We start from the raw sequence: 25508 nt of genomic DNA on the forward strand, positions 1-25508 counted from the left end.
TCGCACGCTCCACCCACGGAGCCAGCCAGGCACCCCCAAGACGGGTGCTCCTTGGTCAACCTTTTCTTGGGGCCTTGGAATTCAATTAATAATCTACTTGGCAACCAAACTAGAAAGCTATTAAATGATGCTTTCCAAAGTGTGTTAGTGCAAAGAGATATCGGATGAAGTTAGACAGAGACAGACACACACAGACAGACACACACACACAAATGGAAAGCACCAAGATGGCCTTTAGTAAACAAATAAACTGGGGTCCACCCAGACAATGGAGTATTATTCACTGGCTAAAAGAGATGAACCACGGGGCTACGGAAAGACACGGGAAAACCACACACACATACTGTTAAGTAAAAGAAACTGATCCGAAAAAATTATACGCTGTAGGAGTCCAGCTCTCTGACATTCTGGAAAAGGCAACACAACAGAGACAGAAAAAGACTGTGGGTTGCCAGAGGCTCAGGGAGGAGGGAGGGGGTAAGGCACAGGGGATTTTTAGGGAACTGAAACTATTTCATATGATAGTGTATGGTGAATACATAACATGAGCATTTGTCGAAAACAAAAGAACTGTAAAACACAGAGGAGGGAACCTTAGTATAACCATAAGCTTTGATTAATAGCCATGCATCAATACTGGCTCATCAATTACAACAAATGTATCATAATAACGTAAAGCGTTAACAGGAGAGGGACACGTGGGTGGCTCAGGTTAAGCTTCCGACTTCAGCTCAGGTCATGATCTCACAACTCGTGAGTTCAAGTCCCGCATCGATAGAGCTCTGTGCTGGCAGCTCAGGGCCTGAAGCCTGCTTCAGATTCTGTGTCTCCTCCCTCTCCACCCCGCCCCCCCCCCCCACATTCATGCTCTGCCTCTCTCTCTCTCTCTCTCTCTCAAAACTAAATAAACATTGGGGCGCCTGGGTGGCTCAGTCGGTTGAGCGTCCGACTTCGACTCAGGTCACGATCTCGCGGTCCGTGAGTTCGAGCCCCGTGTCGGGCTCTGGGCTGATGGCTCGGAGCCTGGAGCCTGCTTCCGATTCTGTGTCTCCCTCTCTCTCTGACCCTCTGCCTTTCCTGCTCTCTCTCTGTCTCAAAAATAAATAAACGTTAAAAAAAAAAAAATTTAAAAAAAAAAGTAAATAAACATTTAAGGCATCTGCTCAATTTTCTACAAACCTAAAACTGTCCTAAGAAACAATCTATATTAATTTAAGAGACCCACACTCGTGGGGCGCCTGAGTGGCTCAGTCGGTTAAGTATCCAATTCTTGAGCTCAAACTCAGGTCTTGATCTCAGGGTCATGAGTTCAAGCCCCATGTTGGGCTCCGTGCTGGGTGTGAAGCCTACATAAATAAATAATTAAAAAAAAATAAAAAATCCACACTCGTTATGAGAAAATACAGAACGTAAGTATATAGACACATAGGACTACATTAGCAGACCTTAAAATCCCTCAACCCCAGATGCCTGGCTGGCTCAGTGAGTGGCACGTGTGACTCTCGCTCTCGGGGTTGTGAGTTCGATCCCCACATGGGGGTAGAGATTACTTAAATATAAAATCTTGAAAAAAAAAAAAAAAGCCTCAAACTCTAGTTCCTAATCGAAGCTGTGGTGTGCCCTCCATTTCTTGTCTCAGGTTGAAAGTCTGAATCTCTGCTAGCATATCAATGTCAAGTGTAACATTATATGATTGAATTATTCGTTAGGACAGATGATGCTGAGTCATGGGACACAGGGATGTATTTTAGAGCTACTAACTTTAAAAGCATTTTTCATCAAAACTTGAAAATCTATATCAATTTTTCTTACCAATTTTGCTGGGGAGAAAAAACAGTACAGAAACCAAACAAATAATCTAAATGCCCGTTTAAGCTCCGTGTTATAACAAGATAAACATCTGACTTCTGACTCTACGGCCCTTGAGATAATTTGCTCCAATTTTCCACAACAGGTCATTTCTCAATGGTGGACAACGGTCAGCTACACCAAGGATAAATCAGCAGATTTCTGGGGGACGGGGACATCCTGAGTCCTGCCAAGGCCATGGGAAGAAGAGGGAAGTCTCAGGATGGCTAATGGAGATCAGCCACTGACTGGGCTCGAACCCCAGCTCCTACACTACAAGGCTGCCACCTGGCTGGTTTCCCGGCTCTGTTTTCCTCACCTGTCAAACGGGGATAAAAACAGTATCTCATCTTGCAGGCTTAAAACCCACGTAACACGCGGTGCAAGAATGCCCAGCAGGCAGCAAGTGCTTAGCAAACAAGGGTGGTTTACCCGGCTCCGTGGGGGCCCCTGCGAGGCAGATACTCACCGGTGCATACGGGGGGCTGTACTCTCTGTACTTGCGGTGCCCCTTCTCGCTGGGGCTGAAATCCGAGTCATCTGAAAAGTCCGAGAAGTCATCACTGGAAGAAGCGTGGCGCTGCAGTGGCAGAAGAAACGGACTTAGTGATTCCGCTGCGGGCAGTGTCAGCCCAGGGACAGACGCTGCCGGAATGTGCCCGAAGGGCCCAGCGCTCCCTGCCAAACACCTCACCTAAGGGCATTTAGTGGCAATGGAGCATGAGCCACGGACTCTTTAAAGAAAAATAAAACTGTTTATCCAATTTGGGGAAGGAATAAGCACCACTATTACGCGTGCCCTCTGGCCTCCGAGGCGAGCTCGGCCCCCGGGGCTCCGCTCCGGCCCGGTGCACGCAGCCCGGCCCCGGCGCACCCTCCCAGACCTACTTTGTGCTTGGATTTCCTCCTCTTCTTCGACCTCCTCTTCTCCTTCTCCCTCTCTTTCTTCCGCTTCCGCTTCAGTCTCCGGTGAGACTTCTCCTCGTCCGAATCGCTATGGTGCTTCTCCCCCTTTTCCTTCCGGCTCCTCTCGGGCCCTCCGGAGGTGTCCTGGGTCTCCTCGGCCCCATCATCCTCCAGTTCACCTTCTTCCAACTCACCATCTTCCCTATAAACCAATCCCAAAGCCAGTATGAAGCCGGGGTGTGAGAGGGGATGTCCAAGGGCTGCGGGGTGGCCCCGGTGGACAGGAAGAGAGCGAGGCCTTCCTCGGGAGGACTGGGGGCCGCTGCCTCTCGGCCCCCCCCCCCCCAAGAACTGCGCCTACTCTCGTGTAACCTGGCTGGGGGACAGCGGGTGGGGGCCCGACACCGCTGGATTTTCAAGGCGCAGCCACTGATACGGGGACCACCCTAAGTCAGTATTTCTCAGAGTGCTCCAAGGACCTCGAATTCTAAAGAAGAAAAGTGACAAGGTTCTGTGGTCAAATGAGGGGAGGAAATCCCCACCTTGGGGCATCACAGTGCTTAATGCTCTAATGGAAGTTCCCAGAGGTCTTACCGTCCAGAAGCCTGCGCAGCCCTGCTTTAAGAGCATTTCCAGGACTTACTTGACCAGAGAGGCTGCTGTCTCTCAGGGAACACGGATTAGCATCCGTCCCAGAGTACAGTGGTGCACAGCGGCCTGAGGTTACGGGCTTGGTCCTAGTCCTATGGATGTGTCCTGTGAGCTGAGGGTGGTGGCTGTGCACAGTGGGGACAGGGCCGTGGTTCTAAACCAGAGGCGGCCCCCGGTCTCCTGGACCCGACCCGCAAGCAGGCTCGGGCTGTGCCCAAGGACACAATGTATTTCACCAAAGCCCCGTAAGAACTACCAGTGACAAGCTCTGGTCTCCAGAGGTCTCACCCACAGCCTGGGCTGCACAGCTCTGGGCTGGGGAGCCGGGGGGCAACCGAGCAGGTGAAGAAAGGGGAAGGGGTGAGCGAAGGGTCCCAGGCCCCAAACCCCTCCCGACGTCCCCTCCTAACAACTGTCGGGGTCGGGTCCCCCGCACTCCACTGCTGCCGACCCCCGGTATCCCTTCTGGCTCCCCTTCCTACAGATTTCCTGATTTTGTCACTGCCCCCACATCACCCCCATCCCTAGTACTTTCAAAAATAAAAGCACTCTCCAAACATGACAGTCGCTGCCCACAGAACATTCTAAATATCTACAGGGTGGGGAGGAGGGAAGGGGATAAATAGGGTTAAGAAGGAAAGCAACTGGAAAAAGAATCCAGTTTTTGGCCAAACCCACAGAGACAGTTGTCACAAGTACAGGAGTTGGTTTAAAAAAGAAAAATAAAATAAATTCCGCAAATCTTTTCTAAAAGCTCCCACAGTGCCTCACGCGTGACCATGGAAGAGCGTGTGTGAGAAGAGAAAAAATTCTTTTCTTCTCCATTAACTAGGACCCCAGAAGAGAACGAAGAGAACATCAACAGGGGCATAATGAACCCAGGATCCGAAAGGCTAACCATGAAAGGCTCTAATCCAGGCAGAAAAGACCTTGCTGCCCAGACGGGCCCGGGGTCAGAGTGGGAACAAGCCCGCCCCCAGAGCCCCCGCAGGTTCTACGGGGCTTTGTAGAGAAACACCACCCTGGTGATGCTCCAAGAGTCCTTCGCGTCCTTTCACTCACGCAACCCCCTTTGTCCGCCCCGGGTGGCGCTGCTCCCCAAATGTCAAGGAGCCTCTCTTAATTCTCGTTCCCCATTCAAAGCGGTCAGGTCAGCTTAAAACCCAAGCGGCCCCAACCCCACGGACAGCCCGGCAGAGGTCAAGGGCAGCTCTCTCACACACAGCGAGGGACACAAAGTTTGTTCAGATGTTTCAAAGGAAACAAGTCAGGGAGGTGACCGACGTGCGTCTCGGGTCGTCTCCTTGCAAATCGCCAGGGTGGGGGGTGGGGGGCAGCCCCGCAGAACGATGCAGGGTAAAGCGGGGAGGAGCCGGCATTCCTGACAAGTGAGGCACCTTCCGGCTTGGGCTTGGGTGCGGCCCACGGAACGGGGTGTGGGACGAAGCTGCCTCGGCTGGAGTGGCCTTGCCCACAGTAAAAGTGCCACCCGACTGGGGAAACTGGTTTCGGCGAGCTCTCCAGACGGAGGGAGCAGGGCAGGCTCCCTGCTGCCTGGAACCACGGCGGACGCCAGGGTGTGGTTCCCGCAGCAAACAGGAGGCACGTCCCTCCCTGCTGGGAACACCGTGGGCAGACCAGCTTGCCACACCTCAGGAGAAACACAGGGAGACAGACAGACAAAATGGAGCTGAGGAAGGCCCAGAGACAGACCGAGGATGGCGGGGATGGAGGCCCGTGCTCCATGAAGAAAAGCTAAAAAGCGCATCGCTCTTAACCAACAGTCTGGAAAGGAAACAGCTCGGAGGGACATGTTGGAAAAGCGGCCAGAATCTCCGGGCAGGTGGGGACGGAGGGGACACAGGGAGACAAGAAGGGCCCGGGCTCCCAGAAGCTCTGATGAAAGAAAATAAGGCTCCCAGAGCAAAAGACCCTCATGGAGCCAGAAGAAGCCTATCAGAGCGGAAGGGATGGCAAGACGCTTTGAACGCTCTCCTCTCAGGCAGGTGGACCGCAAAGGGAGGACAGGTGATGGGACTTGTCAAGGGCAGACATTGCAGACACTCCCTTACCTCCGCCCACAGCATGACAGGGCAGGCCAAGGTCTTGCCCAGGGTCAGGGTCAGGCTCCATCCCTGTCCCGCACCCACAAGGCAGCTTGCCTGAATACGTGGGCCGGGTCTACACCTGACACCTGGGGGCTGGCTACAAAGACCACCCGAGCGACTCCAAAGTCCTCACCGCCAGCAAGAAAGATTCCTAGGGGGCACTTGGGTGGCTCCTTCGGTTAAGTGTCCAACTTCATCTCATGGTTTGGGAGTTCAAGCCCGGCATCGGGCTCTGTGCTGACAGCACAGAGACTGCTTGGGATTCTCTCTCTCCCTCTCTCTGCTCTTCCCCCACTCGTACACATACTCTCTCAAAATAAATAAACTTAAAAAAGAAAAAAAAAAAAAAAAAAAAAAGAATGATTCCGAAGAAAGCCCTTTCATGCCGAAGGACTTCCCAAAGCAAGGAAGCACAGTGTTCAAATCCACCCTCCAAAGACTTTCAGCCAAAGAGGGGCTCTGCGTTACCTGTACGAACACCGCCGGGATATCTGGGCTCAGTGAGAATCTACCCCGCAACTTTTTACTAAATGGGTCACGAATACTTAGAACTTTGTTTCTTTACACGGACTTGGGGAAAACTGACAAACAGTATTTAAAAAACAGAAACAAAAAACCTGCTGGCGACTTACGAAGGGAAAATGGGAGACTGCAAGGGACACCAGGCCGGTGACCCTCCAGTGCCCACTGTGCGTCCTCAGTGCCATCTGGCCATGCTGTGCTCTCAAACTTCTCGGAGCCCTGGGCTAACCTCTGGTCACCTGAGGGGGTGCCCTCTGATAACACAGGAAATTCCCAGCTTAACTTCTGTACGAACACGGGGTCTGTCTTCCTTATAAGGGGAAAGAACAAAAACCAAGAAAACCGAACCAGCCGGGACAGGGGCAGAAATCCCCGGGGACCACTGACACGCCGGCACAAAAGCAGGCTCCAGGAACAGCAGCCAGGCTTCAGTGGTGCCACCTCACAGACTGCCAGCAAAGCCCATGTCAGAGTGGGATTAAATACCGAGGGAGCTTGCCTAATAGACTGTGACATAATCCCTCAAGAAAAGTGGGGGAAGCCCCACTGCGCTAATCATTTCAATCTAGACCTGCCAAGCCCTCTTGAGACCAGTAAGCAGGAGAAAGCCTGAGGCGTCAGCCTGAGCAGGGACGACCTTATTCCCAGAGCCCGGACTGGCAATGTCCCAGGATGGCCGCGCCAGGGTCGGCCCGCCGGGGCCATCGGGGACAGGCAACCGACCAAGCTGGGGGACTGACTTGGAACGGGTGTCCAAGAGGGAACGGGAAGAAGCCACCGGCTTGCCGAGGGTCAGATCTGTCTCGTGCCTCCGGCACTAAGCTTCCAGGGCATTTAAATTCCCACTCACAGAGCTGGTGACAGCCAGCTCCTCCCTCTCGGGTCAAAGACTAGATCTGGGTGCCCATTCTAAGGAATGCCTATTTGGCCACTCCACAGGGCACAGGAGCGTGCTGAACTCAACACACACCACGGGCTTGGCAAAAACAGCACGCAGTCAAGAAATCTCATGGCTTCAAAGCAGGCTGGCGGGGTGGGGCACGGGGCCGCTTTCTGCAGGCCAAGTGACCAACCACTAGCTCCGCTTCTTACGCTCTTGGTACGCATAACTTAGCGCCTTGGTTTTCTCACCTGTGGAATGGGGTGACTGTAGTACCTACCAGGGTTGTTAAGGTTAAATGAGATTAACACGGATAAAGCCCTTGACGTGAGAAAGGCACAAAGTACCAGACAAAAAGCAGCTACCAGATTTAAGGATAACCCTAAACTGGCTGGGGTGCTCATCAGGAAGCACTTTCTGTACGGAGAAGCTTCAGCCAACCCCCCTTGGGGGTCGCTGCTGACTGCTGGCCAACAAGTTCCTGCTACACTTGGCCGGACTGAGTACGCGCCGTCCTCTCCCGACAGACCCTGACAAAACAGACAAATCAACACGTCCCCTTCCTCTGCTCTAATCTAGCTGGTAAGAGGAAGTAACCGAGTGGGTGACCAGGAGGGAAAGGCACAGGGAGAGCTGAGCCCCAGGAAGAAGGGACAAAGGCCCCTTAAAAAAACAAAGCTTCCCGACATGGAAATTCTCTAGACGAGAGAGCTGGAAGGAAACTGAAAGGGGCCCGGGTTTGTGGATCGATCTGGTTTGCAAAAAAAGAGAAGGGGGTGGGGGCAAAAAAAAACAAAAGATGGACACTCATGGGAGCAGTGGCTGTTACCTGAAGATCATGAGAGCCCTTGACAAGAGGCGGCTAGGTTAATGTGAAGGTCAGGGTTATGACCATTAACTGCCCAAACGCTCAACAAATTGCCTGGGTAGGCTCAGAATGACCCATTAACTAGGGACAAAACTACAAAAATTATGGGGAGGCTCTGCCTCTTCAAACGGTTAACGACAGGCCTAACTGCCGAAGTCCCCAAATCCGACCGTGTGGGACAGTTGTTTACTGGGAGCGAAGGCACAGAGGCTTTCCCTCGCTTTCCGACGAGGTTGAAGGAGCCTCGGGGGGTGGGGGGCACCTCACTGAGGGATTTTCAGAGGCAGGAAATTCTTGAAATAAACCTCTGGGCCTCGCACATGGTTTTCAGTGTCCTTACTACCTAGGTTTATCGACCAGAACTCAAGAGCAAATGGGCTCTGTGTCTCCCTTCCCCTCAACATTCTCACGTGGTGTCACAACAGACTGTGACATCGCGCCACCTCCATGGTAACGTGCCCACGTAACAGACAACACCCCACCCGAGCAGCCAAGCGCAAACCAACCATGGGACACGAGAAGCCCGATCGCCAGCACCCCCAACCCCTCACTTCAACGTGAGCAGAAGAGCCGGTCTGGTGCTGAGACCCGGATGGGAACGCACCTACAGCCAGAAGTCATTTTCTCCAATGCCAATGGAGAAATCTGCACTTGGAACGGGTATTTGAAATATTAAGTAGTCACTGTCAATTTTGTTACATAGGATTATAGCTTTGCGGTTACGTTTTAAAAAAAAAAAAAATCGTTGGGGCACCTCGGTGGCTCAGTCAGCTAAGCACCGGACTCAGCTCAGGCCTTGATTTCAGGGTCTTGAGTTCAAGCCCTGTGTTGCGCTCCGCACTGAGCGTGAAGCCTACTTTAAAATAAATAAAAAGGGGCGCCTGGGTGGCGCAGTCGGTTGAGCGTCCGACTTCAGCCAGGTCACGATCTCGCGGTCCGGGAGTTCGAGCCCCGCATCAGGCTCTGGGCTGATGGCTCGGAGCCTGGAGCCTGCTTCCGATTCTGTGTCTCCCTCTCTCTCTGCCCCTCCCCCGTTCATGCTCTATCTCTCTGTCCCAAAAATAAATAAACGTTGAAAAAAAAATTAAAAAAAAAAATAAATAAAATAAAATAAATAAAAAAATAAATAAATAAAATAAAATAAAATAAAATAAAATAAATAAGTAAATAAATATAATAATTTTTAAAAATCTCCAAGTTACAGATATGCACTAAAGAATCTGCAGGTCAGGGGCGCCTGGGTGGCTCAGTCGGTTAAGCGTCCGACTTCAGCTCAGGTCACGATCTCGCGGTCCGCGAGTTCGAGCCCCGCGTCGGGCTCTGGGCTGATGGCTCAGAGCCTGGAGCTTGCTTCCGATTCTGTGTCTCCCTCTCTCTCTGCCCCTCCCCCGTTCATGCTGTGTCTCTCTCTCTCTCTGTCTCAAAAATAAATAAACGTTAAAAAAAAATTAAAAAAAAAAAAAAAAAGAATCTGCAGGTCAAATGACGTGAAGTCTGAGATCTGCTTTAAAAAAAGGCAGGGGCGCCTGGGTGGCTCAGTCAGTTACGCATCTGACTTCAGCTCAGGTCATATCTTGTGGTTCATGGGTTCAAGCCCCACGTCAGGATCTGTGCTGACAGCTCAGAGCCCAGAGTCTGCTTTGGATTCTGTGTCTCCCTCTCTCTCTGCCCCTCCCCCACCTGCACGCACACGTGCGCGCGCGCTCTCTCTCTCTCTCTCTCTCTGAAAAATAAACAAACATTAAAAAAATACACAAGGCAGATGGGGGATGTAGTGAGATGAACCAAAATTGGCAAAATGTAGATAACTGTGAAACCAGGTGATGTGTAGATGATGGCTTTTCTCTTCTAACGAAAATGCTAGAAAATTTCCATAAGTTAAAGAAAAAAAGATGCCCTGAGTGGGGACCGCCTCAACAAGTTGAGGCGAGGTTATCAAGGAAGGCAGAGAGCTGGAGTCTGGGGTTGGGGGGGGGGGCTCCATCACCCCCATGAGGGCCTTACCTCTCGGCCCTGATTTCCTCAACGACAAAACCTGCCAGAATACCTCAGCGTCTTATACACCGAAAGCAGTGAGAAGTATTCGTTACAAACATCCTGTAGCAGCCGACTTCCATGCCAGGCACCAGACTGCTGAGTTCACATCCACTCATCCCTCACTGAAACGCGGTAGCAGACCCACGCTGGTCGTGAGTCACCGGTACCCCCATTTCACAGAGGCTCAGGGAGGAGAAGATACTCGCCTACAAGGTCACAGCACAGAGCAAAACTGGAACAAGTCCTGGATTCTCTGACTCCAGGCCCAACTCTCAACCTCGACCCTGGAGAATTAGAAATCATCTGGAAGAGAATAATTAACTCAACAGGCCAACCGCCAAAACCCCTCCCCGAAATTTATGACGGCGCTGGCAAAAAGAAGACAGATGTACAGAAAACCGACCAAAGGCAACAGCATTCCAAGAAACACCAAAGCGAGGTATTAAGACATTGGGCGAGGTCTGTGTCCGGGTTTCAACTGTGAGGTGAAGACAGAAACAGAACCTGTGAGAAGGACCGAATCCTCTTGGGAACAATTTCCTGAGACCATGGTCAATCACGTGCTTAGCACTACCCTGGCCCAGAACAAATGCCTAGCAGGAAAAACTATCCTTAAGCAAAGACACGAGGCAAATACAGTCCTTCCAAGATCAAATAAAGGGAAATGAGACGTTCAAAAATCTCACCAAAGACTTTTGCACAGAAAGGCCCAAAGAATCCTGGAAAAACCCCAAGGAAAGGGTCTTCTCCCCAGATGGACAGAGAGCAACGGGAATCATTCCAAGGGAAGGAAATTCCAAAGCCGTGCAACACCAGCAGGAACACTTCATCCCGGGGTGTGCGGCATCCACGCCAGGGTTTGTCCCAGCACACAAACCCCTCAGGCAGAGCGTTTCTGCAGAGCTTCAAACAAGCTGATCGAGAAAAAACCTGGCCTACTTACTAGAGTCTCACGGAGTCCGGTGTCATTTCCTTCGCCTGAACAGCTACTTTTTCACTCCCACTCACTCTGAACGCTGCTCCTGGTTTTTTTTTAATGTTTATTTATTTATTTAGAGAGCGAGAAAGCCAGCACTCGAGAGTTGGGGGGGGGGGGGTGTGGAGGGAAGGAGGAGAGACAGACAGACACCCCCAAGCAGGTTCCATGCTGTCAGTGCACAGCCCAGGCTCGAACCCACGAACCTCTACATCGCAACCTGAGCCGAAATCGAGAGCTAGATGCTTAGCCGACTGAGCCACCGGGCACCTCACAGCTCCTGTTCTTGGTAAAGGCATCCATCTGATCCCAGTTCCTCCTGTCAGATGAACCTCTGAAGTCTGTTTCTCAGCAACAGAGTTTCTTAACCACCTTCTCATGCCAACCAAGGCTTCAGACAGCTGGAAGGATGCTGGTTCTCATCCAAGGAGGACCAATTTCTATTATTCCAGAAAGGAAAATCAAATCACTTAACTTGTGAACCAAGCCTCTTGCTCGTCTGGAATCTTTTCAGAGGAAATAGGTTTGGTTCCATTCAACATACATTCAACTAAGACAAAGAATATATTAACATTTTCGTCTTAAAAGAAAACCTAGCCTAGGATTACTAGGATTTCTTGCTCATACACCACCAAAGAATTTCCTTAAGAACTGCCATTATCTGGGGGTGCCTGGGTGGCGCAGTCAGGCAAGCGTCTGACTTTTGGTTTCGGCCCGAGTCATGATCTCATGGTTTGTGAGTCTGAGCCCCACATGGGGCTCTGTGCCTGCTTGAGAATCTCTCTCAAAATAAATAAATAAACTTAAAAAAAAGAAGAAAAAAAACCAGAACTGCAATTATCTGTATTCAACTCTTTGCTAACTTCAACTGTGGGCTCCTGGAGGACAGAGAAGAGGCTGGCGGTCACCTGAGTTTCCAAGGGTCCAGCACAGGGCCAGGTTCAGACTGGGGGCAGCACTTGTGACATGTTCTGCACAAACCCAGCATTGGCCTCAGCTCTCCATACCCTCTTGCTCAGTTTCGTCAACACAGACACGGGACTATTTTCACAGGCAATAACGTGGGTTACCTAAAACTCCAATGAGGTCATCGAGGGGTTGTCTTTAATCAAAAACTCATTCACCGAGTGTCTACCAAGGGCTTCCTGATAGGCCAGAGAGTGACAAAAACCCGTACGTGATGCATCAACTGACGTGAAAGGGGCCACCAGTCAGCACCCCCCAGGGCTGCGGCCCACCTCCCTTGGCAAGAAGCTATGGTTCCCGGGACTGCTCTGGCTTTCCATGCAATGGCAGGGCCTGAAATCCCAAGGAAACCTAAGCCCTGGTGTCTGTTAGGAAAATGAGGAGGGCAATAACCCAAGCCACCTGCAACGGACATTTAGCCAAGTGACACTCCTGTCTGGGCCCAGCTCCCTTGGGTTGGGCCCTAACAGGGACGTGTTAGCTGCAATCCACTTCCCCGCTGGCTTCAAGAAGTCTCCCGTTACTTCCGATGAATGAAAATCTCTTTGACTTAAAGGTTCAAAAGCCCAAGCTTGGGCCTCTACATGCACTGGAAGGAGTGAAACAACGGGCTGACGGAGCTGCACCAGGTCACGGAGGGTCCCCACTCTCTGAGGCCAACTTTTTTTTCTTAATTTTTTTTTTTTAACATTTATTTTTGAGACAGAGAGAGACAAGCATGAACGGGGGAGGGGCAGAGAGAGAGGGAGACCCAGAATCGGAAGCAGGCTCCAGGCTCCGAGCCATCAGCCCAGAGCCCCGACGCGGGGCTCGAACTCCCGGACCGCGAGATCGTGACCTGAGTCGAAGTCGGACGCTCAACCGACTGAGCCACCCAGGCGCCACCCCCCCCCCCCCTTTTTTTAAAAGTATTCTCTACACTCAAAGTAGGGATGGAATTCATCACCCTGAGATCAAGAGTTGCACGCTCTGACAGCCAGCCAGGCGTCTTTGGGGCCAACTTTTAAGGGAATACCTGTACTTCCCTTCCATTCTCTCCCACCACCTCTGCCACAACAAAGATAGCAATGGCTCCTGTGCAGGTAGGGACCAGCCACCTTCTTCTTTAAGGGCCCCAAATGTGGGGGTGCCTGGCTGGCTCGGCCAGAAGAGCATACAACTCTTGATCTTGGGGCCACTGAGTTCAAGCCCCACGTTCGAGGTAGAGATGACCTAAATAAAAAAAAAAAATTTTTCTAAAGGGCCCAAGAATAAATACCGTAGGCTTTGCAGGCCGTACAGTTCTCTGTACCTTTATGGCAACTCTGAGGTTTAGTGCAAAAGCAGCACTGACCTTGTAAGTTAATGGGCGTGGCTACGTTCCAATAAAACTTTACTTAGGGGGGAGAAAAAAAAAAGCCAAGCGGGCAGGCTTGGATCTTGTAGAGCCACAGACTGTCCACCCGTCCTCCCAGCAGTAGCTTTTCAGCTTTGACCTTGACCCACATCTCCTTTATGTGTTTCTCTGAAGTTTTACAAAGTGGCTCTTAAACTCTACTGTACTCTGCTTTTTCTACCCTCTTTCATTCCTTTGTTTTTCAAATGCAGGAGACAAATCAATAAATGGGACTTCATATCCTGCTAATGGCTGCACACTGCAGTTTGAAAACATCGTATCGGCCCCACGACAGCATACAGGTACGGGCCCGGGGTTCTACCTCTGCCTCCACACCCAGCTCTGTGACCTTGGACAAGTGACTTCATTTGTTTCAAATTCTCAACGCAGGCCTGGGGCGAGCTAGCACATGGGAAGCACTCAGCAGGTCCCAGGGAGGTAATCTTTGACCTTCACACGAGGCACTGTCACACCTTTGGGGAGACCAGCAGTCAGTGACTCACAGGTCACATACAGTCGGCCTGACCCCCACGTCCACGCGGTCCACCACTCCCCACCATCCCTGTACCAGAAGAGGATCAAGACAGGTTTAAAGGGAACAAACGGAATCCACGCGGTACTAAGCTTTAAACTTCTAGGAGTTTATGGTTTCTGGGGACCATCGGACAGGGACAACAGGGACAAAGGAACCAGGTGCTCAGCTGACTGACAGATCCACCTGGGATGTAACCACTCAGCCTAACCTCGCAATTCATTTTTAAGGCACCCCCTTTGCAGTTGGGTCTCCAGAGCTGCCACAGCAGCAGCAACCCCTATGGTGGCCGGAAGCTGCAGGTGTCAGACATGGGAAGGAAATTTGAGGTCGGGCAAAGGTAGGAACAAGCTTAGTTCAAATCTAAATAAAGTCCTCCAGAGAGAAGAGCTCCTTGCACACCCTGAAAACTTTTCTGCTCCAAGCAAAGCACGGTACGGGCCTGACTGCTGAATGAACAAAAACCTTTACTGACTCAGCCAAACTCCCAAGGGGCGAGGAGAATCTTGGGAGCTGGGACGGGCCTTGCTCGTCTGTCAGAGATTCTAGAGGGGGTAAAGGACTTGCTTGAGGTGACGAGACCAGTCAGCAGCGGGCTGGGGTGCTCTGGCCCCACTTTCTCAGTTCTCGGGAGGCCCACTGAGGTGGCAGGAAGGCTCAAACCCTAATCGCCAAAGATGAACGCAGGCAGGACGTCAGCATAAGCTCAAGCCGCCGAGACCGTCCCAGCATCTATAACAAGGACCTTGAGCAAGCCAGAAAGGCCTTAAGATGGCTTCCACTTAGTTTCAACCCCAATCTGCTGCTCAAAATTAAATAAGCTGGCCAGGAACCTAAGGGGTGAAGAGAAACGGACTTGCCTCAAAAACACAGTTGCTCTGGGGCGCCTGGGTGGCTCAGTCGGTTAAGCATCTGACTCCAGCTCGGGTCATGATCTCACAGTTTGGGAGTTCGAGCCTCGCATCGGGCTCTGTGCTGACAGCTTAGAGCCTGGAGCCTGCTTCGGATTCTGTGTTCTCCCCCTCTCTCTGTTCCTCCCCCGCTCATGCTCTCTCTCTGTCTCTCTCTCTCCTTCAAAAATAAAAATATTTAAAAGAAACAAAAAAAAACCACGGATGTTCTCTCTTCTGCTTACAGACCAGGCTATACATTCGATCTAGAATTTTTCTGCAGTAGAGACAGCAAGAAGATAGAGAAACCAAGATTTGCCAAATGCTAGGCATCGTGTGGGTGTCCGGTTACATGCCCACCTGACCGCAATGACCCTGAGAAAAGAGCATGAGCCTCAGTGCCCACTTCAGGGATGGCCAGGCCTGGACACAATCTTATCTGCTTCCAGAGCCCACACTGTTCCTTCCTATCCCGTAGCCACCTCCAACGTTCAAAAGATGTCAACACTTGCCTTACACACAGGGAGCTGAGTCACCAATTCACAGAGATACAAATTCACCAAGAAAAAAAAAAAAAAATACACAAGGAGGGGAAAAAAAAAAAAAAATACGAGAGAGATTCTCTATCCTGAGCCATTTGGCCAAGAGAAGCAAACTATGCTCCCGGTAGATATCCAGTATGGGAACAAAAAAGCATTCTATCGGAATGATGATTGTGGGATGCAACTAAGTCCACACCAACCGAGGGGGCCACGTCTTCCAACTGCCATCAACTGATCAAGTCAGAAATTGTAAAACTGCCCGTGTAATCTCCTTTCGTTACAAAGCCAAAAAAAAAAAAAGAAAAAGAAAAAAACCCTGTGCAGCCTTTCCAGGCTGCCATCTTCATTAACTATCAAAACTAGAACGGTTCCGCGGCAAAGACGAGGCCGATAAATTTGGAGAGCCAAATCCATGAATGAAACCTGGCTCCAAACATACAGCCCCAGTTTTACCTTAACCGAAAGCACATCATAAGCCACCCGAACAAGCAGCTTGCTCCTCTCTCTCCACTAGGTGTTAATTATGAAACCGGCCTCGAATCATTTATTCTGATTCCTGCCTCCGATGAGCCGACTGCGCTTACACAGATGCCTGAATCGACCTATTAAATACCAACTACCAGGAACCTCAGAGACCGGCCTCTTTTCTCCTATTGTGTTAGGGGCTATGTTGCCAAGGTAAAGGCAAGCACCTTGCCTGCTCAGAAACTCAGCCATTTCACTTACTATTTGCTCCGAATTATTGTCACTCAACTTCCCACCCTGGGTCAGAACCAGTCACTCTGGGTCTAGCACATTCTGTCCACAGGGACCAAAACTGGGTTCTCCGGAATATGGTTTCACCTAAAGCTATCCCCGGAGGCTTGGGAATAATTAGCGACTTTCACCATCCAGGTATTTGCTGTAACTGGATCTGGCTTCTACGAGATGGTCCTCGGGCCTCAATAGCCACGACGACGTGAACGGAAGGGAACAATGGGTAAGGCGACAGGGAGACATCCATTCCTCCCCTATCAGGGAAGGGAAAAGATTGAAAAGAGCGGAGGTGGAGGAATTATTAATGGATAAATTACAGGGCACCTGGGTGGCTCAGTCCGTTGAGCATCTGACTCTGGCTCAGGTCATGATCTCATGGCTCACGGGTTGGAGCCCGTATCGGGCTCTCTGCCGTCAGCACAGAGCCTGCTTCGGATCCTCTGTCCTCCACTCTCTCTGTACCTGCCCTGCTCGCACACTCTCTCTCTCAAAAATAAACAGAACGTTAAAATAAATAAATAAATAATAAAGGACAAATTACTAAACCGGCTTGATATGAAACGGTCTACATTCAACTGGATGGAAACAAACTCGGAGTCGACCATTCATCTCTAGCTTGCCAGGGAGTCAACAGCTGGGAAAGCCTTCAGTTCCACAGGCGCAAAGCAGTTTTCCACTTAGGATGAGCCTTCCTGGCTAAGCAAAAGCCATAGGAGTGTCTTTGCTGTACTGACAAATCCTGGCTTGTCAACAACTCAAAAACTTGAGCAAATCGAAACCCTATCTGGGAGACAGGACAGACCGTGAATGAGAAAAGCCCTTTTGGGGAATCATCTTTTTCTTCTGAAGAACACATTTAAGAATAAAAAATAAAGGGGTTTCATGAGCGGAATACCCGTATTTTCATGGCTACAACTGGTTGTACTTCTACTGGGAGATTCGTATTTGATTTCAGATTAAACCTCTCCCCAGAGAATATAACAATTTTAAAGATTGCAAGCGTCTAAGAGTTGCTGTTAAATCAGGGATTCTGAGTGACACCCTTTTTCTTTTTTTGCAACATCCATTAATTTGAATTTTAACTAGTATTGGTACATCAGTTTGGGGGGGTTAAAAAAAAAAAAGGCAGTACTGTGACATTTCAAAAACAAAGACTATGGAAATACAGTTTGACATAATTACTGGGGCTTCTTGGTTTTCATGGATGATTCCTTCAAGAACGGGGGAAAAAAACCAAAAAAACCAAAACCAAACCCTTGTGTTGGTACGCCTGAGTCCTTTTTAAGTGTTTGGGGAGATACTTTTGAATTCATTGAATGATTGCTACAATGTTCACTTACAAAAGAAATCCCATTTCCTTAACATTTCAAGTCAAGTTAAACAAGCATCCCTCTACAACTCAGTTGCCCTCGAAACTTGGAAAGTTCGTCTGTGAGCAGCCAGTTGCTGAATCTGGCTCCTGGAGAAGGAATTTCACCAAGGATGGAAAACTTCAAATAAAGGCAGTTCATTTTCGGCTGACCCTGCGCACTGGAGAGAGTGTGTTCAGTTCGTGCTTGAGACTTTTTTTTTTTTTTTTTTTTTTTGCAGGACACTGTACAGCGTGGACACTTCTTCCTCCCACAACTGATTTTACATACCTAACATCCCCACTTCACAGCAGTTACGTTGTGAGTATTTCGAGAGGAAGACTAAGACAAATGGCCCACTGAACTGCAGTTAACATTTCCTTATCCCAACGTAAGTGAACTTTTTTTCCCCCCTAAGAATGGGAAAAAAAAAAAAAAAAAAGGTAAACAGGATCTTTCAGAGGGGAAAAGGGCCGTGTGTTAAAAAGTTTTCTCGACCAAAGTACATCAGGGACCAAAACTGGGGCCAAGAGGGAAAATGGAACTTCAACGTGTTTTGTCTTTTAACGGAACTTATGCTTGTAAAACACATCGGAAGTACAAGTGTTTGGTTCTGCAAGTCATTTCTGTTGCCGTTTTTTTCCTTGTATGTGTAGGAGAGGGAGGACTGGGGGCCGGAGGAAGTGTTCTCTCCACCATGACTGGGCATGTAACACGTTTGCATCAACTTTTCACCGTCAGGCATGTGCTTTCGAACAAAGGGAACAACAGTGGAGACGGGGAGAGGAGACTGGGGGTTGACACTTTACAGATTTGGTGCTTAAACAGTACTTTACAAATGACTTGCTTAATTTAAACGTCCATCACCATAAGAGACATTGGAGTAAAATGAGAAAATTGGATCTACTTGAACCACAATCTTTTGGGGAGGGGGGAGGGGCGGGGGGAGGGAGGGAGCACATTAACTCAAATACAGGGATCATAAACCAAATTCAGTTTTAACCTCGTCTCCTAGAAATGGACCTCTGAAGTGTCCACTTTCTTCAAAGACGAAGGCTGGAGACAAAGCAATGGACTGATAGGGACAGAGGGATACCAAGGGCTTGAAAACATATGGGCCTTTTACATAAGTTTTTGTCATGTTACAGTAACGCTCTTTTTTTTTTTTTTTTGACAAAACTGTGTACGACAAATTAAAAAAAAATTAAAGATCGAAAGGATGTGCAAGTCTAAAAGGGCTCAAAACTGGGTTAGAATCCTGATTCGAACATACCAATTCACTCAAGCATCACTTTGGTCTAAAGGCAGGAGGAAGGCAGGCAGGAAAGGGACAAAAAGAGGGAGATAATTGAATTACTCAATAAAAGAGGCTACTTACCATCCCAACCCATTGTAAGACATACACTTCTGACATAAGAGAACTCCTTAGAGGTCGAATAAAGCGTGTAAGCACCTTTGAGTAATGCACCTGCCCCCAAGAGGGGGCCCGGAAGCCCAACGTGGGCTTAGCGCACAGACCTTTGCTAATCTGTTTATTTCCTTGAACTGGAGTCAGGCTGCGATGGGCTGCGATTCCCAGGACGATACATTTAATTAGAACAAAACAGAAAACAAAAACAAAACAAAACAAAACAAAAAAAAAAAAACCAAAAAAAATTTTTTTTGTAAAAGCTCACCAAACTGCTGCACTTGTGTCTCTGAATGTGGGTGGCATTTCTTTTAAAAGGCAAAGTATGGTCTGTGAAGGAGAAAGGGAAAAGGGGAGGTGGCAGTGGGGAGAAGGGGCCGAGGTGCCTGGCAAGGAAGCCCTCGCTAAGACCCCAATCTAGGGGAGGGTCCTCCCGCGACTCCCCAGCCCGGGCTGCTATGGGGCAGCCATCTGTCCAGCTCGATCTTTTCCCCTCCCCGCCCCCACTCCTTCTCAGCCTGCCTTTCCTGCCGCTTGAAAACCTCCTTCCATTTCCCAATCCACTCTCTAGACACCTCTTCCCCTGCCCCGCCAGGAAAGGGAGGGCAAACCCTGCACCCCAACCCTCTGCTGGAGCAGGGGAAACGGGGGCCCCAACCTCGCTCTAAAACGCGCCAGGCTGGCCCCTTTATCACCCTCCAGAGAAGGGCGTGGGGCAAACCCATTTCGCACTTAATAAAAGGGGAAGGGGGGCACTCCCTTTCACCCCCTGCAAAAGCACAAAATTAAAAAAAAAAAATCGTTATCTCCCCCGGAAGGGATGGCGCCCCATTTTAGCCCGAAAGAGGAGGGAACCCCATGAGAAAGAAGAGACCAACTTCCTCTCCCCTCCAAGGCAGGGAAAGCAAACCTCACCCCCCCCCACCCCCCTCGCCAAAAACGCATCACCTACCTACGAAAAACGAGAGGACCCCTGCCTTCAAGGAAAAACACGGGGAGGGGGCTTCTCCCCGCAAAAGAGAAAGGGGCTTCCATCGAAGGAACTAGAGATCCCCCCCCCCAACCAAATTTGCCCTCTAGGTAATAGCTAGGAAATCCCTCCCGCCAAAAAAAGTGCGAGAGCCCCCACCCAAAGGACCCCCCCCCACTAAAAGGATGGAGCTAGAACTGAACGAACCCCCACTTTCTGCCTGAACTAGGGTACCTCTCCAAGTAGGGCAGGGCACACCTCCCCCAGGAGAAAGGATACTGCCAGGGGCTGGAAACCCCCAACTCCCAAATGCCTAAGAGCGGGGTTACTACTCGAGATCCCCCCCCCCCCCCAAAAAGGGTCCGGGAGCCCCTCCCCCATCCCCTTCCCCGAAGCCAGACGACGGGCAGGCGGGCCCATGGCTGCCAGCTCCGGGCGCTGGGGCAGCCAGGACCCCCGTGGGCCTCCGCAGCCCCCCCCCCAGCGCCCCCTCCCCAGGGCGGGCGGGCGGGCGCGGGGGTCCGGGGGGCGCCTCCTCACCTTCCCCTCAGCATGGCGCCCAAAAAAGACAGAGCGAGAGCGAGGGAGAGCGGGCGAGCGCCGCGAGGGGGGGGAAACGCATGAGGCCAGGAGAGAAAGCAAGCGAGAAAGAGCGAGCGAGCGAGAGACACCCACCGACCCCGCCCTTCCTCCTCCTCCTCCTCCTCCGCGGCCCGGCCCAACATGGCGGCCGCCCCCCTTCCTCCTCCTCCTCTTCCTCCCCCCGGGGACGCTGCCCCGGCCGGGCCGGGGGCCTGACCTGTCGTCAGGGAGCGGGAGGCGGTGGTGGAGGAGGTGCGGGGTGGCCGGGCAGGCGTCGGGGGAACACGGAGGAGGCGAAGGCGTTGATGGCGGCGGCGGCGATGGCGGCTGCGGCGACTCTGATGGTGGCGGCGGGGGGGTCCCGGGCGCGGCCTCCATAGTTCCTTTGGGGGGGAGGGGATGTTAATGCACGAAAAAGGACTGCTTGGGCGTGGCGGGAGGGGCACACTTCAGCTCTGAGGGCTCCTGATAGGAATGGGTATATAGTTTTTCGGTTTCGGAATCACCTCTGCGCCGACCTCCGCGTAGGCCGCGCGGCCTAGGCCTCGGCGGGCCGCTCGCCGCCTTTCTCCGCAGCCCGCCCCCGGGGTCACTCGCTCACGGGCGCGGGGCCCTCATCGGGGCGAGAGCCCCCACACACACCTCCCCCGCGGGCCCGGAGGTGGGGGACCCGGGAGACACGGACACTGGTGGGTGGTTGGGTGTAATTAGCGCGGGCCGCGCGCGATGGAGCAAGCGAGGGGGGAGGGGAGAAGAGGAGAGCGAGCGAGGGGGGGTTAAAAAAAAGGATTTTAGGGAGGGAGGAAACGGGCCGCGGAGACGGGCCGACTGTCTTGTCTGTCTGCCCGCCCTAGGTGCCCCGGCTGCTCGGCCCCCGCCGCAGTCAGAAATTCACACAAAATGGCGGCCCGGCCTGGAGGAGCCGAGAGGCTGAGGCGGGAGGAAGGGCGAGGTGGGAGGGGGAACTGGGAGGCGGAGGCGGAGGCCGCGTCACGTGGAGGAGAGGGGCACAGGCCTTCTCCCGAAAGCCAGCGGAAAGAGCCGAAGGGAGGGAGTGAGGTCGAGGCAAGGCGGAAAAAGCCGAAGGCAGAGGAGCGAGAGACGGGTAGAGACGGAAAAAGCCGAGGTTGGTGATGGGGGTGTGGCTAAAGAATGGATGGAAAGTCGCGGGAGCCGGAGATAGCCGAAACGGACCAGGACGGGATGGGGGGGGGGGGGGCGGGGAAGGCAAGGAACAGCGACGATCCGGAAGGAGCCGAAGGCGGTGTCGGAGGCGGGTGGCAGGAGGCGGAACTAGCCGAAAGAGGAATTTAGACGGGAAAGGCTGAAGGGCGGGGCTCGGGAGGCGATTAACAGAGCAAAAGGCTGGGAAATTCACCCGAGCGCAAGCGGGAAGAACCGAAAATTACCAGCTTGAGGGAAGGCGGGAAGAGACTAAAGTTTTAGGTGGAAGAATGGGAGGGAAAGAATTCGAGCTACGGAAAGAAAAAAAAAAAAATAACCGAAAGCTGGAGGCCGGGTGCCGTGAGTTGTAGGTTTCCGGAGAAGGGGAGGATGGAGCCGAACAGGTCCGGAGCTGACGTCATTAGAAACCTCGGTCAGTGACGTCTCCCTGGGGCGGTGCGAGAGGGGCGGGCCTTGGTACTGCCTCCGGGAAGTTTAAGGGCTTGTAGCGTAGGTTATCGGGAAGGCTCAAGATAAATGTTACACGTGGGAGCGACTGACCGGGTTCAAGCGGTGTGCAAACGACCTACAATCTTTTGATCCTCAAAACTCCGCTGGGAGGAACTACTATTCTCATTTAATGGATACAGACAATCCTGGCGTCTAAATAGTTGTCTCAGGAACGTAATATTAGCCGTAGAGAGCGCCTCAAGAATTTTAGTCCGTGTGGGCATTCCATTGCCTACTGCAAAAATTCGTTGAGGCCGGTTTATATCCAAGGATCTTTGTGCTGTGCTTTTATGAGCTCCCTGTACAGTGTCAAACTCTGTGATGGTCGATGGGAACAGTTTCTAGCTTCCTGGAGCTTAAAAACCGATAATGCCCCAGGGGAAAGGAACTGCAAGTTAGAAGAGAGCCTCTATTAAATGAGGTGTTAAAGGGGGCGCCCAGGACAGGGTTGTTTAAGTTGAGATGGGAAGGAGAAGAGTAAGTTCCAAGCCAAGGAAAAGCTTATTTCAGAGCCTGATACGAGGTATGGACCATTTAGGTTCCGGGAACAGAAAGAAAACCCGTGCAGCATGAAAGATAAATCTGGAGGTAAAGGCGCCAAATTACTTCTTGGTCTATTAATCCTACCATGAAAGAAGAAAAAAAATGTCCGCAAACTAGTCTGGGACATAAGCTTTTTGTGAGTAATTTATAACAATGTCCTTCAGTGAAGTAATTAGCTTTCTTGATAAAAAAAAAAAGATTTAAGCCATTTCGAGTGAATTTTGATGGTTATGAAATTTGTTCTGAGGAACTACTTACTGCCTGCCAATCAAGACTCCTAATCTTCCGTCTTTCCTTTCTTATGTTCTGGATCTAGTTTGATTTACTTTCTGGATCTAGCCTCTAGTTTCATGATGGTTATTTAACCATTCACTTCTCCCCTAAAATGTCCATACCAAGAATACATTTCTAATTCACCTACAAGAGACTTTTTTTTTCCTTTGCATGCATCATTGCAATGAAATGTTGGCACGTGCTTTTAACAAAATTGTCCGAGAGGTTTCTTTAACACAGGACTGGTAGAGCAGGATTATGAGAATGGAAAGAAAAATACTGCGAATTGTCTTTCCCCTTCTGTGCCTTGTTTTCTGAACCCCATGTATTCTAGCGATGGATGAAGCCACACTGGTTAAGACTGTAGACCACATGGTGGTCTGTCCTTTCAAGCTGTGGTCTCCAGCTGGCCATCTCTGAAGCTTCAGCAGGCCATTCCAGAATTCTAGAGGGCTGTCTGCTTTTAGGTAATGAGAAAAATGAAAAGATCAGCAAGTCTCATGAGGCAGGAAGGTTTCTCCATGCCTTTTTGGAGTCTTACTAGACCACTGTCTAACATTGCCTACCAAGCCCTTCTGACATTTTTTTTTTTTAAGTTTATTTATTTTGAGAGACAGAGCGCAAGCATGGGAGGGGCAAAGAAAGAGGGAGAAACCCAAGCAGGCTCCACACTGTCATCACAGAGCCCATGCAGGACTCCAGCTCATGAAACCGTGAGATCATGACCTGAGCCGAAATCAAGAGTCCGATGCTTAACTGGCTGAGCCACCCAGGCGCCCCCGCCCTAACGTTCTAAATGTCACTTTGATTTCCTATGTAACTGTTGATTGGGGTCTAGACTCTGAGAAGTTATGGAAGATTCTCAAGTTTCAAAGGATTTTTGGTCTGGTAGGAAAGACGACCTTGGGTGGTATTAATCAATTTTGTAGCAAACTTTCCAACCTAATTCCTGCATTTGTTTTTATACATACACATTTCTCATCTCCAACTTGAACCAGCTTAATTTTTCTGCTGGTTCGCTCATTAATGAGTTAAATTCATTCCTGTTCTTTTTTTTTTTTTTTTATGTTTTAGTTTTGAGAGGGAGTGCACGCATGTCCGCTTGAATGGGGGAGGGGCAGAGAGAGGGAGAGGATAGGAAGTGGGCTCCATGCTGACAGCAGTGAGTTGATACGAGGCTTGAACTCACAAACCATGAGATCGTGACCTGAGCTGAAGTCGGATGCTCAATGGACAGAGCGACCCAGGCGCCCCTTGTTCATTCATATTCTTTAATATCCTTTGTAACAAACGAGTAGTCTAGTAGGTAGACTATTTTCCTGACTTCTGTGAGCCACTGTAGCAAATTAATGGAAACAGAGAAAGGGGTTGTGGCAACATCTGATTTATACCCAGTCAATCAGAAGTGCTTCCAATTTGAGGCTGAAGCTGGGGGTGGGCAATCTTGTGGGAATGAGCTCTTAACCAACGGGGTCTCATGCTAACTCCGGGTAGATCGTATCAGAACGGAATTGAACTTCAGCTGGTATCCCCCAGTTGCCGAACTGCTTGGTGTGGGAAAGCCTCTAAGCATTTGGTGACCAGAGTAGAGAAGTATAGAATGCTAGAGTAGAGGAGAAATACAGGATCTCCCTTAGAACCCCTTTGGAAAATGGCTTGGCGATATCAACTCCAGCTGAAAGGAAGCTTACTCTATGATTCAACAATTCCACCCGAATGTGTATATCCAACAAATGTGTACCAAAAGGCATGAAAAGAATGTTCACAGCAGCACTAGTCAAAATAGTCCCTAACTGGGAACAACTTAAATACCCATCGATTGGAGAACAGACAAGTAAATTGTAGTATATTTGCCACTTTTGAGGACCCCCTGGATGGCTGGGTTGGAAGACCCAGATGGCAGTCTTTTGCAATACATCTTGGGCGATATATCTAAAGAACCTTCTTTTGTATACCTTAGAGCTTTTCTTTGCTGATCAGTGAGAGCAAGTCTCCCAGTCATGATACAAATTGCCACTAAGATTGCCACAGAGCTACCAAACGTGGCTTTGTGTGTGTGCACGTGTGTGTATCTGTGTGTGTGCCCACGCACGTGTCCATGTGTGCCAGGTGTGTGGGGGGTGTGGTGTGGGGAGGTTGTGGAGGAAGGTTGCGTGTTTTACCAACTTGCCCATCGTTTCCAAAATTCTTCATCTGGACCTCCAAAATGTCTCCAAGCTTGGCAGATCCTTGTGTTTTTCTGAGATGGAAACTTCTGTGATGCCCATACGTGACCAATTTTTCCCTGGTACCTATTTCTTTCTGCTCTGGGAACATCATTATTCTGGCAAAAGATTTTGTTTTTCTAGTCACGGGGATGGCTCTACAGAGAAGTCACTACACGGTGTGGAAGAAATGCCAGAAGCTGGCTCCAGCCCGTGGAAATAACTAGGGAAGAAAGGAGGAGACCATTGGCCAAAGGGAGGCATTATGGTATCTTGCTGACTGCCAACCAATAGCTATTTTCTCTACCTTCCTTGCTAATCCAACCCTGTTTTTATTGGGAAATGGAGGGTAATGAACTCCAGGCTAGATCATGGTTCCACCTAGTTCTCAAGGAGATGATGTTGCCCCCTAGAGGACGTTTTGGGACTTATTGTGGGAAATTCCTGTTGGGTTGGTTTTTTGTTTTTTGTTTTTTGTTTTTTTTATTCTCAAGGGGAGAGTATTGCACCCTTGAGGACATTTTGGAAGTTTGCAGGGACCTTTTGGGACATCACAATAATAAAGGAGTTGTTACTGACACTAGAGGACAGGGACCAGGGATGATAGGATGACAGCACAGGGACCAACCTATGGGTAATAAATGCTCA

At 50.4% G+C, this 25508-nt stretch overlaps 1 protein-coding gene across 8 annotated transcripts in view; it reads right to left on the reverse strand.

Annotated features, from left to right (window-relative positions):
* ZC3H4 (zinc finger CCCH-type containing 4) overlaps window positions 1-21736 on the reverse strand; it is a 44292-nt gene extending 22556 nt beyond the window's left edge. Inside the window, exons 1-4 of one of the 8 annotated variants that reach the window (XM_047834990.1) lie at window positions 21669-21736; window positions 20384-20549; window positions 2737-2956; window positions 2318-2428 (exon numbers count right to left, since the gene is read on the reverse strand). In XM_047834990.1, coding sequence (XP_047690946.1) covers window positions 2318-2428; window positions 2737-2956; window positions 20384-20544 — 492 coding nt within the window. In that variant the 5' untranslated portion in view covers window positions 20545-20549; window positions 21669-21736. Of the gene's footprint in view, window positions 1-2317; window positions 2429-2736; window positions 2957-7744; window positions 7771-18882; window positions 18945-19566; window positions 19678-20124; window positions 20249-20383; window positions 21093-21668 lie in introns of those variants that run through there. The other 7 variants (XM_047834991.1, XM_047834995.1, XM_047834994.1 and 4 more) reach the window with 7 other exon arrangements.
* Between the last annotated feature and the right edge of the window lie 3772 nt (window positions 21737-25508).

Source organism: Prionailurus viverrinus, chromosome E2, assembly GCF_022837055.1.
Source record: "Prionailurus viverrinus isolate Anna chromosome E2, UM_Priviv_1.0, whole genome shotgun sequence".
NCBI lineage: Eukaryota > Metazoa > Chordata > Mammalia > Carnivora > Felidae > Prionailurus > Prionailurus viverrinus.